The sequence below is a fragment of the Poromitra crassiceps genome, assembly GCF_964638095.1.
Source record: "Poromitra crassiceps genome assembly, chromosome: 4".
NCBI classification, from domain to species: Eukaryota; Metazoa; Chordata; class Actinopteri; order Beryciformes; family Melamphaidae; genus Poromitra; species Poromitra crassiceps.
This window is the reverse complement of record NC_139626.1, coordinates 6,298,428-6,310,927: the sequence shown is the minus strand read 5'-3', so window position 1 is coordinate 6,310,927 and position 12,500 is coordinate 6,298,428. Positions and strand designations below refer to the sequence as shown.

The 12,500-nt window shown below is 45.7% G+C and overlaps 2 protein-coding genes across 2 annotated transcripts in view; one reads left to right on the top strand and one right to left on the bottom strand.

Moving 5' to 3' along the window:
• LOC310775013 (plexin domain-containing protein 1-like) overlaps positions 1 to 12,500 on the top strand; it is a gene marked incomplete at its 5' end in the record, with an annotated part of 32,295 nt that overhangs the window by 2,599 nt on the left and 17,196 nt on the right. The window contains one exon of the mRNA XM_083635089.1: positions 1,744 to 1,868. Within this exon, the coding sequence (XP_083491215.1) occupies positions 1,744 to 1,868 (125 nt within the window). The remainder of the gene's footprint in view (positions 1 to 1,743; positions 1,869 to 12,500) is intronic.
• LOC310775460 (BET1 homolog) lies at positions 1,722 to 2,054 on the bottom strand (the record flags this gene model as incomplete). The annotated part of the gene is made up of 1 exon (XM_083635610.1): positions 1,722 to 2,054. One exon carries the CDS (start codon positions 2,052 to 2,054, stop codon positions 1,722 to 1,724), a length of 333 nt encoding a protein of 110 aa, XP_083491736.1.

Genomic DNA, 12,500 nt, shown 5'->3' with positions numbered 1-12,500 from the left:
AGGTATTCGAGATCTTTTACAAGCTGCATTAGCTCCTTTCTAACCATCTAGTGGTGTTGGTGCCTATTAAAGCAGTGATTCTCAACCTTTTTAGTTTGAGCTCTTGGCCCCTTAACCCATTGATACCTGATGCAGCATTTGTGTGTGTATCCCTTTAAGACCGCGAACCGCGTTAAAGGGATACGCACACAAATGAGGGATATACACGCAAATGCTGCATCAGGTATCAATGGGTTAAAATGAAGCAATGCCTCCTCAGTGCTCACACATGCTGCATAATGCAGAGAACATTGATTTATCACTTCTCATGTTCTCATTCAATGAACTCTGGGAGGAGGCCTAAGGGCTGAAAGTATTCCCTAGTTCACAATAAAAATACATAAATGAGATCAAATTGAGAAAAAACAGATATGATATCATAGAAATATCTTTTTCCAAATCCTTTAAATCATCTTGTGATTGTCTTGTGAGGGAGGCCCTTCAAACATGTCGGCTCATGCATCACATCACTGGCTTGGCTGGGGAATCTAAGAAGGGTTTGACTGCGGTTTGTCCTTCCCTCTGGTGTCATGAATAATCTACCCATCCCCAATGCCCCAGGGCAGAGACAGGGGGACTCTGTTCTGTGAGTGAGCACCGTCCTTCAGATGAAACGTTAAACTGAGCTCCCCACACAGGCCTTCCTTCCAGATGCGTTTCGCGTGCATCAGGTTCATCAGGTTCACAGAAAGTTCTGTGAACCTGATGAAGCTGCACGCGAAACGCGTTGTTCACAATAAATAAATATCAGTAAGTCATTTTCAGTGTTGCGGTGGTTCCTTTAATTTTTCAATTTATGTTTTTCCTGCAACCGACCAGCACCTGATCTTTCTACTGGCTGTGCACATGGGAATCCTCTCTTCACCATATACCTGTATATATATATATATACACACACACACACACACACACACACACACACACACACACACACACACACACACACACACACACACACACATACACACACACACACACACACACACACACACACACACACACACACACACACACACACACACACACACACACACACACACACACACACACACACACACACACACACTTATAAATATATGATTCAGAACACACATTTATTTACATTAAAAAAACATTTTAATGTTTTTGAAACAGTGGGTGAGAGGTAGAAAAGCAGTTTCTATGGATGCCAGAAGATTTTGCTATGATAGATCCGTTCATTCATAGAGCCAAATACAATCTAGTGACTAGATTTAGTCATGTTTCAGGTAACATACTGTAGCATGACACTACATTGGTCAATGTAAGTCGCATACTATTACAAATGATCAAAATATCCCCCCCATCACTCTGAACACAAATTAGGCGATATCCCACAGAATGCTGCTTTTAATATTCCTCTCATTCATCCAGCACATCTGTTACCTGTATTGTCTCCTCTGCTCAGTGCAGGTAAAGTGGGCTTTTCTAAACAGGCGTTGTTATTGGGACTTCTTTGTCAATACAAGCTTCTCAGAGTAGGACTTTTGGGTCATTATATAAGATGCTCAAAGACACTACATAAAATCCTGGGACTATCATCATCATCCTGCATAATGAAAATCATCAAAATCGGCCAGCTGATCCAGAGATGTGTGGTCTTGGAACAGACTGGGTAGGCAGATGGGGCGGTACATGGCATAGTCAGACAAGGTGTCCTCCTATCATCTGAGCTTGATGAACCAGTACAGCACGAAGAAGACGAAGAGGCAGAAGAGCAGCATGTAGCACAGGAGCTTGGTCTGGCTGCCTCTGGACAGATGCTTCACTCTGCCGATGGTGGTGCCCAGCAGCCCGCCTGTCGAGTCAAAGTGCGTGTCCATATCATCGAGCATTTTGTTCTGGTTCTTGACTTCCGTTCCGATGTCAATTGACAGACTCTTCAAAGCGGTCACTTTGGCTCTCAGACCCTCCTGTAAGTGTTCATTTTCCTCTTCATAGACGTTGTATCCACTGGCGACATAGTTCCCAGAGTTCAGACCGGCGGCGCGCCTCATGTTTGACTTATTAACAGGCTCCCAGCAAACGCCACGACATTATGTGAGCAATTGTGATGTCACCAGTGATGTCACTCGAGCAATTGTGATGCCATCAGTGATGTCACTCAAGCAACTGTGATGTCATCAGTGACGTTTTGATGTGGTAAAGCAGGAAGTAAAGCAGGGGTACCCATGTAACATGGTAGGTAACATGAATTCCGGCCCTGGCACTGGAACACCTAAATGGAATGGAACCATCATTAATGGTATTGGTTACGCCTGCTTTACTTCCTGCTATAGACAGTTTTCACCAGAGCGCAACCCCACAGCACTTCCTTTTTCTCAGCATTCGGCAAACTGCAGAAATATTCACTTGACATCGTTACTTTTGTTTTCGCTGCTCAGCTGTATAGACGGTTTTCACGGAATGGTCAGTCCTGCACTTGAATGTTTTTTTTTTCTTTTATGTCCATAGCAAACACTGCAACAGGAAGTGAGCGGGGGTTCAATTTAGAATGTTTTTGTTGTCAAGTTAAAACCGTCTATACCACCTCAAGACGGTTGCTGTGAAAAGGGCCTATTGTGCACCGCGGACGCCTTATTATAGTATAGTAGTAGTAAGATGATGATGATGATGATGATGATGATTGAAATGCTCTCTGCAGGTTGAGAAGCACTATGTCAGAGTGAGATCATGTCCCAACTTTTCATGTCCATAATCAGCCTCAATAACATGCATGTCCATCCACAGCCTCACCTACTCAAATGCTGGAGCTCATCTTCACATATCAAGATGCATTTCATAATGCCACACCTCATATAATGTCTACATTTGCCATCTGGAGCGTCGCTTGTACATGATGAAGTGCCTATCATCAGCCTCATACGGACAGGAGGATAGATTCCTACTGTGCCTGCTGTACGCTCTCTATATCAATTCACCAAATCACCATCATTCCTCATATGGGTCTGAGTCGGCACTTCTAATTATGCCATAGTTAGTGTCCAAATGTGAGCCCCATCTCAGCCCCCATACATGATTATAATATTACATATCCACCTTATTTTTGAATGCCCCACTGTCAAAAATAATTGTGGGAACAAGGTCCGGGTTTAACGTGACTCATTGTTGCAGCTTGCAACAATGAGTCATGCAGGCTTCTTCTCCAGCCTTTGTACTCGGCTGCAGACCCGAATTATAAACCAGAAGCTGGAGTCAGTTATAGAAGTTATAAATATAGTCACGTTATAAACAACTAACCAACGCTGCGGGTCCGTATGGAAACAGTGTTACTGGAAATGGTTAAAAGTTAAATCAATTTGGTCATTCAGTGGCGTTTTACTGCCATGTAAAGTAACTATTACGCTAGCCGCTAGCATTAGCCACAGTAGCCGACGGGGTTCCTCTGCCTTTCCGAAGCCCTGCCACTCCGAACGTTAACTTCCATTATTCGGACTGGCGGTCGTTCACCTTAGAAGCCGCAATGCCGACCTTAGGTTTAGGCGTGGGGGTGGGAGAGGTTAGGTTTTGGGTTAGGGTCTGGGGGAGGTTAGGTTTAGGCATGGGGGGAGGTTAGGTTTGGCGTGGGGGCTGGGAGAGGTTAGTGAAAAATGGGGAATATAGACCCCCTTTCTGAGTGCCGATATTTCGGAGTGGCAGCACGTCGGAGTGGCAGCATGTAACCGTAGCCGACTACCCACACGGCTGTAGAGCAGAATGGCTCTGCTGTAAAATCCTCATAGACGTTTTTTTTCGTCAAGTTAAAACAGTATAAAAAATTACACCGGAAGCGGAAGAAGCACCCATCAGGCATCATGGCAGCTAGAAATAAGGTGGATAGCTTTGCAGGAGAACACAATTATTTAGCCATTGAGGAAAAGCATAGGAGCGTGCAGGGTCAAGCTCCTTTGAGGCAAAGCATGCAGACTGAGCATGTGCAGGGAACATATAGCGAGGGAGGGATGTGCCCCCGCCCCCCTTGGGAGTGTTACTGTTTCTGGTCGGCACACCTGAATGAAACAATGGCTTTCCTTGCTTTATAATGTTGTATGTGCCCTGCAGGCCCTGTACTGTATATACAATGCATAATGATATTTCATATTGTTTGAATATTAGGCAAAGTTCATAATAGTCATAATATGCTTGGTCACATGTACAAATCATAAATGTGGTGACTATTTGAGTTTTCAGGTAATATACAGCATGGGTTGAGTACATGTTTGTATCCCAATACGATCTAATACACCTGCTGTATGAACTGATTCAAATACTGTCCGCCTGTCGTCAAGATGATTGCCTGAATGGAACAGGGAAGCCACTAGGTCTGTGAATAACGCGAAGACAACTGGTCCACACTGATGGATTACTCCAGGCTGATGCAGACATGAGTAGTGTTTTGGACTGAAGGGAATCCGACGAGAAGAAAGCTTTGAGCCACATGAATCACAACATGATGTATTGATAGTCTAGGTGGGCCTGAGGTGGAGCAGATAAATGACCCAGATGAGCTCAAAAATTCCACAACACCAATGTTTTCCCTTCAACTTGTTCTAAGAGACGATCCGCAAAGTCTCATTTTCTCTCCAAAAGAAGTGCAGCATAATAGTGCGTTCCAGCCTCCAATATGTGCAGCTGCCAGCCGCTTCTTTTCACCTGACCGCAGGACGTAGCGCGTGGGAGGAGCACGCTATATCCCCCCAGTTCCCCTCCCCCCGAGCAGGTGCCCGACCAGAGAAGGCACCGGTGCAGCGACCAGGGCACATACCCTTAATCCGGGTTCCCACCCGCAGACACGGCCAATTGTGCCTACGGATGCCCGAGCAAGCTGGAGGTAACACGGGGACTCGAACCAGGGACCCTCGTGTTGGTATAGGCAGGGAATCTACCACTGCACTACCCCGGACGGCCACACTGCATGTTTTTTGATGAAATCCTTGTGTATGTGTTTTTCTTATTTTGAATAACCTCACCAGTAGCGAGCACACTCAAAGAATCGATAAAACTCAGGTGCAAAAGGCAAAAACAATCGTCTAGAAGCGAGAATAAGTAAATAAAATATATAATAAAATAAATATAAATATAATATAATAAAATAAAAATAAATAACTAAAATGTCCTTTCACAGGTTTAATCCATCATCTGGGCAGTAGCAACAATTCTCTTCAGCGTTATTCTCAAAGAAGCCTTGACCCGTTATACCCATTATAGTTGCGTCTTTCAAACTTTTCACTAACCAGCATTTCCTTCGCCAAGTGATTCAGATGAGCAGCTGTTTTAAAATGATCTCCATGTGTGAAATATTGTATAAATAATAAAGTACTGGAAGAAAATAAATAGAAGAAAACAGTAAACTATAAATACCAAACACCATCTGCAAACTATGAAGAAATGCAAAAATATTAAGAAATACAAAACAACTGCACGATGGCGGGATTTAAATCAAACCTTTTCGAAACTCTCAATTTAATCCATTCATCAGTGTTATATATTGCATCCCCCCCCCCTCTCATTTCGGTTGGCTTATCAATCCAGCTGCCTGTGTTTGTGATTGTGTGCTATGGTTACTGCTGTTCTTGAAGGTGCAAGGTGCCAAAATGGCTTCCTCCAGGCTCCAACAGCTCCAGGCTGTTTCTATTATTGATGCAACGTCTACAAACCCGCTGTGTTACACCGCAACTACACAAAGTGACACGCAGAGCAGTGACCTTAGGGTAAAATTACTCTTCTGTTAATGTGATTTATTTTTGCTGGAGGACCGCAGGTGCTCTGCTAATCCGCCTATTGACATTGCCTGTGCAGGGGCGTAGCCAGAAATTAAATTACAGGTGGGCCTGAATAAAAGTGGGCAGGGCCACACAATTCATTCCATAATTGACAATACTAAAGTCAAATGCACATGTTCACATGAGGATATTTGACATCCCTCCCTACCAGACATTTTTTTTCTATTAGGGCAGACCTGGGCATTATGGCTTTTTTATTTTGAAACACTTGTGTCTCGTGAGTGTGCTTCTTCCTGCATAAGTGCATGGTATGTTTTCCATAATTTAATCGACTGGTAAAATTAGAGGTTACTGCATGACAAAGAAAAAAAGAATGGCCCCCGGGGACAATCTGTGTTTCTCATGTGGCCCCCCAGGGAAAAATAATTGCCCGCCCCTGTATTAGGGGGAGGGGGCAGGTGATATTAGGGTGAGATAGCAGGTCAACAGTATATGCCACATAGAAGTGGTACACATCATCTGAAAGCTGGGAACCTGAAGAATATTTGAGATGCAGCTCAGCACTGTTAAGTGTTTCTAGTTCAGTTTTATTTTTCTAGTGTAGTTTTTATAGTCATGTAATAAACATTGTGTTTTGGTTTTTCCCTCGCCTAAATTTAGCCAAAATTTGAGGCATTATTTAGCCTGAGAAGCTAGCATGGTTGGTGCCAATGGATGCCTATGTCTTCTAGTTTCATGTGATAGCAGTACCCTCACTCTATCTGAGCCTGCTACAGCTAGTTTCATGTGATAGCAGTACCCTCACTCTATCTGAGCCTGCTACAGCTTCTGAAAGACAGGAATGTTGGCCGTTTAAGAGGTTTTAAAGTCTCCTGATTGGATGGGCCTATAGGCAAGAAGTGAGTGGGCCTATTCATAGCTTTCAAGGGGCGTTACGTAAGTACAAGGAACGCCCATTCTGGCGGTCAAAACTCAAAACAACAATGGCGCTGAACACTGACCAGACGCAGCTCCAGCAAAAAGCGGTCTTTTTTCCACCAGTTTCCAGTCAGGAATATTTAGACCATCTATCAAGCGTTGAAAAAGAACGATATCTAAACAAACTGCACGTTTTGGGCACTTCAAACAAACCGAACTATCGTTAACGTTACTGTCCAACACATGGCAGTTCAGAGAAATTGTTTCACAACAAACTGCGTGCGGAGTGCGGACTCGTTTTTATAATGTTGTGGAGAGAGAGCACAGCCCTCGTCGCGTGTGAAGAGAGAGGGAGAACGGGTGAGACAGAAGCAAACTATTTTTTGCAGATCTCAAAAGCAGGTAAACCACTGTGGGATTAGTGAGACTATTGCTAAAAGAGAAGATACTGTAGTGATGCCTGTGCTGTCGTCCGCTCAAACAGTACTTAGCAGTACTGTTTGACCGTCAGGTGGGCGTTCCCGGCAGCACGTAACGCCCCTTGAAAGCTATGAATAGGCTCAGCCAGGCTCACCCATAGCTACGCCCCTGTGCCTGTGTCTCATCTCCAATAGCGCTCAAGTTGGACAGCGACATGGCCAAGACCTCGCTTGTATCTTGAGACTTTAATCATCGGTCTTCTCCTCCTCCGCTCTCTTAACTTTGGACTGGACATAACGGCGCACTCTCTTCAGCGATGAAGTGTGCGCCTGCTTTCTGGAACAAGGACACTGGCCTTTTCTTCTCGTTTGTTGGGATCGCACATAATTCTCTCTCCCTCCTCCGCCCCGGTGACCCGATGTGTTTGCGACTGCCCTGACCTCTGCTTCACAATGATACATGTACAATTTATTCCTAGGGCCATCCATTCACAGCAAGAGCCTCTTTTTTTCTTTCTTCCAAAAGCAGAAATGGATCTTTCCTCCCTGGACTTCATCCACTGAAAAACTGGACAGACCGAAAGAGCAGCTGTTGTCTCAGTGGAAGAACGTGGCTTCAATACCTGCCTATAGTCTTACTCTTACTTCCTCATAGCGTCTAGACTTCACACTGCTTTCACATCGTATTCCCTTTCCTTCCACTGCCATCAACTTTTAGTGGACAGATAAATGAAAAAGTACAAACTAACGGAAGGATTTCAGACAGCCTGATTGCAAACTCAAGATACAACGAATGAGTAATGTAAGGAGGAGTCCATGCCAGAGAGAGAGAGAGAGAGGGAGAGAGGGAGAGAGAGAGATAGGGAGAGAGGGAGAGAGAGAGGGAGAGGGAGAGGGAGAGAGAGGGAGGGAGAGAGAGAGAGAGAGGAGGAGAGAAAGAGAGAGGGGGGGAGAGAGAGAGAGAGGGGGGAGGGGGAGAGAGAGAGAGAGGGAGAGAGAGAGAGGAGGAGAGAGATAGGGAGAGGGGGGGAGAGAGAGAGAGAGGGGGGAGGGGGAGAGAGAGAGAGAGGGAGAGAGAGAGAGGAGGAGAGAGATAGGGAGAGAGAGAGAGGAGGAGAGAGGGAGAGAGAGAGAGAGAGGAGGAGAGAGAGAGAGGGGGAGAGTGGGAGAAAGAGAGAGAGAGAGAGAGAGAGAGGGAGAGAGAGAGGAGGAGAGGAGAGAGAGGGGGGGAGAGAGAGAGAGAGAGGGGGAGAGAGAGGGGGGGAGAGAGAGAGAGTGGGAGAGAGAGAGAGGAGGAGAGAGAGAGATAGGGAGAGAGAGAGAGGGGGAGAGAGGGAGAAAGAGAGAGAGAGGGAGAGAGAGATCAGGACAAAGGGAGCGAGGGGGTTGACACAGTAATGGGATGAATGAATGAATGAATGCAATTTGCACATCCATAGGCTGCATGTGGCTGAAACTGTGTGTCCTAGTTTAAGCTGCCGTCCTATCTGCCTCTCAACACCCACTAGGTTTGCCATGTGCTTGCTGCAATGCAGACACTTGTGAGGTGAGGTAGCAGCTAGAGCTTCACAGACGCTTGTGAGGTGAGGTAGCAGCTAGAGCTTCACAGACACTTGTGAGGTGAGGTAGCAGCTAGAGCTTCACAGACACTTGTGAGGTGAGGTAGCAGCTAGAGCTTCACAGACACTTGTGAGGTGAGGTAGCAGCTAGAGCTTCACAGACACTTGTGAGGTGAGGTAGCAGCTAGAGCTTCACAGACACTTGTGAGGTGAGGTAGCAGCTAGAGCTTCACAGACACTTGTGAGGTGAGGTAGCAGCTAGAGCTTTACAGACGCTTGTGAGGTGAGGTAGCAGCTAGAGCTTCACAGACACTCGTGAGGTGAGGTAGCAGCTAGAGCTTCACAGACACTTGTGAGGAGAGGTAGCAGCTAGAGCTTCACAGACACTTGAGGTGAGGTAGCAGCTAGAGCTTCACAGACACTTGTGAGGTGAGATAGCAGCTAGAGCTTTACAGACGCTTGTGAGGTGAGGTAGCAGCTAGAGCTTCACAGACGCTTGTGAGGTGAGGTAGCAGCTAGAGCTTCACAGACACTTGTGAGGTGAGGTAGCAGCTAGAGCTTCACAGACGCTTGTGAGGTGAGGTAGCAGCTAGAGCTTCACAGACACTTGTGAGGTGAGGTAGCAGCTAGAGCTTCACAGACGCTTGTGAGGTGAGGTAGCAGCTAGAGCTTCACAGACGCTTGTGAGGTGAGGTAGCAGCTAGAGCTTCACAGACACTTGTGAGGTGAGGTAGCAGCTAGAGCTTCACAGACACTTGTGAGGTGAGGTAGCAGCTAGAGCTTCACAGACACTTGTGAGGTGAGGTAGCAGCTAGAGCTTCACAGACACTTGTGAGGTGAGGTAGCAGCTAGAGCTTCACAGACGCTTGTGAGGTGAGGTAGCAGCTAGAGCTTCACAGACGCTTGTGAGGTAGCAGCTAGAGCTTCACAGACACTTGTGAGGTGAGGTAGCAGCTAGAGCTTCACAGACACTTGTGAGGTGAGGTAGCAGCTAGAGCTTCACAGATACTCGTGAGGTAACAGCTAGAGCTTCACAGACACTTGTGAGGTGAGGTGGTATGTGAAGGATTCTGGTCAAAATCTCCACATTTGAGATCAATCTGTTACAATTTTACAAACTCCTATCATTTCAGCAGCATAAGTTCCCTCTATGGGTTCAAATATGCTTTTTTTGTGCCCTCAAATCAATGGCCGATTTGGTACATCGTTACGTCATGGTGGTCTTTGCACGTGCCCTTTCCCACTCATGTGAAAAAAAAATGTTTTCCCCGCATGTGATTATTACTGTAGTTCACGCGGCGCGAGCCCTTTAAGAGCAATGCATCATGTGTAATCGCCTACTGTGGCTATCAGCTAGCTAGTTATGTTACATGGCAGTAAAACGCCACTGAATGACCAAATTGATATAACTTGTAACCATTTCGAGTAACACTGTTTCCATACGGATCACCAGCGTTAGTTTGTTGTTTATAACGATGATTTGATTTCACAGTTCTGGGCACTGGCGTTGGTGTTGGCCAATCCTGGCGTGTTCCACCCCCAAATCGATTGTGTTCTGGCGCAAAGCGAGTGGGTTCCAGGACGAACAGGCTCTCTGATGAGGCCACGCGCCTTTTACGTTATGTTTAGAGCAGCGCAGTAAATACAATATTCCTGGAACGTGAGTTTAACTAAACAGTTACATGTCCTTTGCATTCTACAACAAATAAAGACATTACTATTTGTTTTATTTTGTATGTTACCCTACTTATTGGCCAAGTTATGTTAGTTTATGGGCTACGAATTCTGATAGGGTACTGAAGGGAGTATAGGCAGCCATCTTGCCTGCAGAGCTTTCAAATCAAGTAGAATACCGTTTTGCAGTCCCCCTTTCAGATTTTCACATTCCTAGTACCGCAAGACAGTTTAGCATTGGCTCATGTTCCCATTAATTACAGAGAGATTCGCCTCCGATGAAAAGAAAGTGACATTCCGCAGATGCATTTGGCTGAAAATTGGCACTCTTGGCAGTAAACAGGAAGGACTCTTAATTCACAGAACTGTCCGAGTCATTCATGTCCATTTACGCAGACTAGGAGAAGACTAGGAGAAGGTGCATCAGAGTGGAGAGTTACACCCTCAGTGCCGCATGGCAGTTTAGCTACCTGCTGCTTACCTGTGAATTTGTCACATGCATCTGTCACAACCCACTCGAGTCTTTGAATCTGTGGGTCCTGTGTCAATGTAACCAGGGTGTTTTCTGCACCAGTTTTCATGTTCGCTGTGCAGGTTCCACACACACACACACACACACACACACACGCACGCACACACACGCATGCATGCACACACGCACGCACACGCACACACGCATGCATGCACACACGCATGCATGCACACACACACACACACACACACACACACACACACACACACACACACACACACACACACACACACACACACACAGACACACTGTAGTGACCCTGATCAGGGCCGTAACCAGAGTTCCGAAATAGGGGAGGTCCAGCAAGGGGAAACAGATTTGGCGGCGCCCGAAAAAAATTTGAGTTTTTTTCCCCCCCCTTTTTTAGCCATATTTAGAGTAATATATAATTTTAAATCAACATTAGGATTATACTGTTGTGATGTCATTATTCAGTATATTCTCTTTCATGTCACCACCTGCTCAGCTCTCCTGTCAACATAATTGTAACTAACAAACACAAACTGTTTTTAGCCAAATTCATATCAAAATGACACCTATAACACAGGTACACAACCCAAGCTGTACACAACACACAAAGTCATCATCGATAATAAAAAAAAACATACAGAGGGACATTTATTTATTCCTGATAGGAACGATTGAAAAATAAAATTAAAATATATTATGTTGTTATTAACTTTACACCACCTCTTTTTGTTACTTATTGGGTCATGAAACTGAAACCATGCATATAGCCACCTGCATACCTGACTTTGGGAGCTTGGCAATTGGCATCATGCATGATTAGCCAGTAGCATCCCAACGTGTCACACAGGTAACATTAACTTAAGAGACAGACTAGACACTTACTTTCTTGGTTGTTGCTAAAAAATCTGTCAGTGTCACTCACTGTCTGTCGTTCACTCAGCTCACTGTCTCGCAGCTCGCTCACCTTCAATTATCTCGCCAGGCAGACAGACAGTCATCACTCACCAACCATGCTGCTGCTCTCTCGGAATCAAGTTACCGCGGATGCGGCGTCAGATGACTTCCTGCCTGACCTGCCTTCGTTTCAAAATAAAAGCGATCCCGTGTTTTTCATGCTTTCCATGCAGATTGTTTTATTTTTTTCTCTGAAATTATTAGGGGAGGTCCGGACCTCCCGTCCTCATAGCTAGTTACGGCCATGATCCTGATTCGCCACTTCCAGTGTTACTCCTCCCTCCTGTTTGTCAAACCTCTTCCTGCTTTACTTACTTCCTCCCTCCGCCGCCTGACACCTCTTAAGCTGTTTAGGGCCAATAAGCACAGGAGACAAAATTGACCCAATTAGTGGGCTCTTATTCTGAAGGCGTGGAAATGGCTTCCCACTGCACCGTAATCAAACAGGAATCTGTATCGGAGCCACCTCCCCTGTGTGTGATGCCCTCTCTCCATTTCCTCCACTTGTCCCATTTTTTGTTGTTTTTGAGTCCCTCTTCTTCACCCTGCATGTCTTTCTCACTGTATTCTGCTTCTCCCACTTCGTTTACTCTTCACTTTCTACGCACTGATGAGTCCCCCCCCCCCCCCCCCCCCCCCACACACACACTGGAAGTTCCCCCCCACCCGACTCAAGCCCAATCCGAAATCAAGCCGTTTCTTTCCAAACATGAAC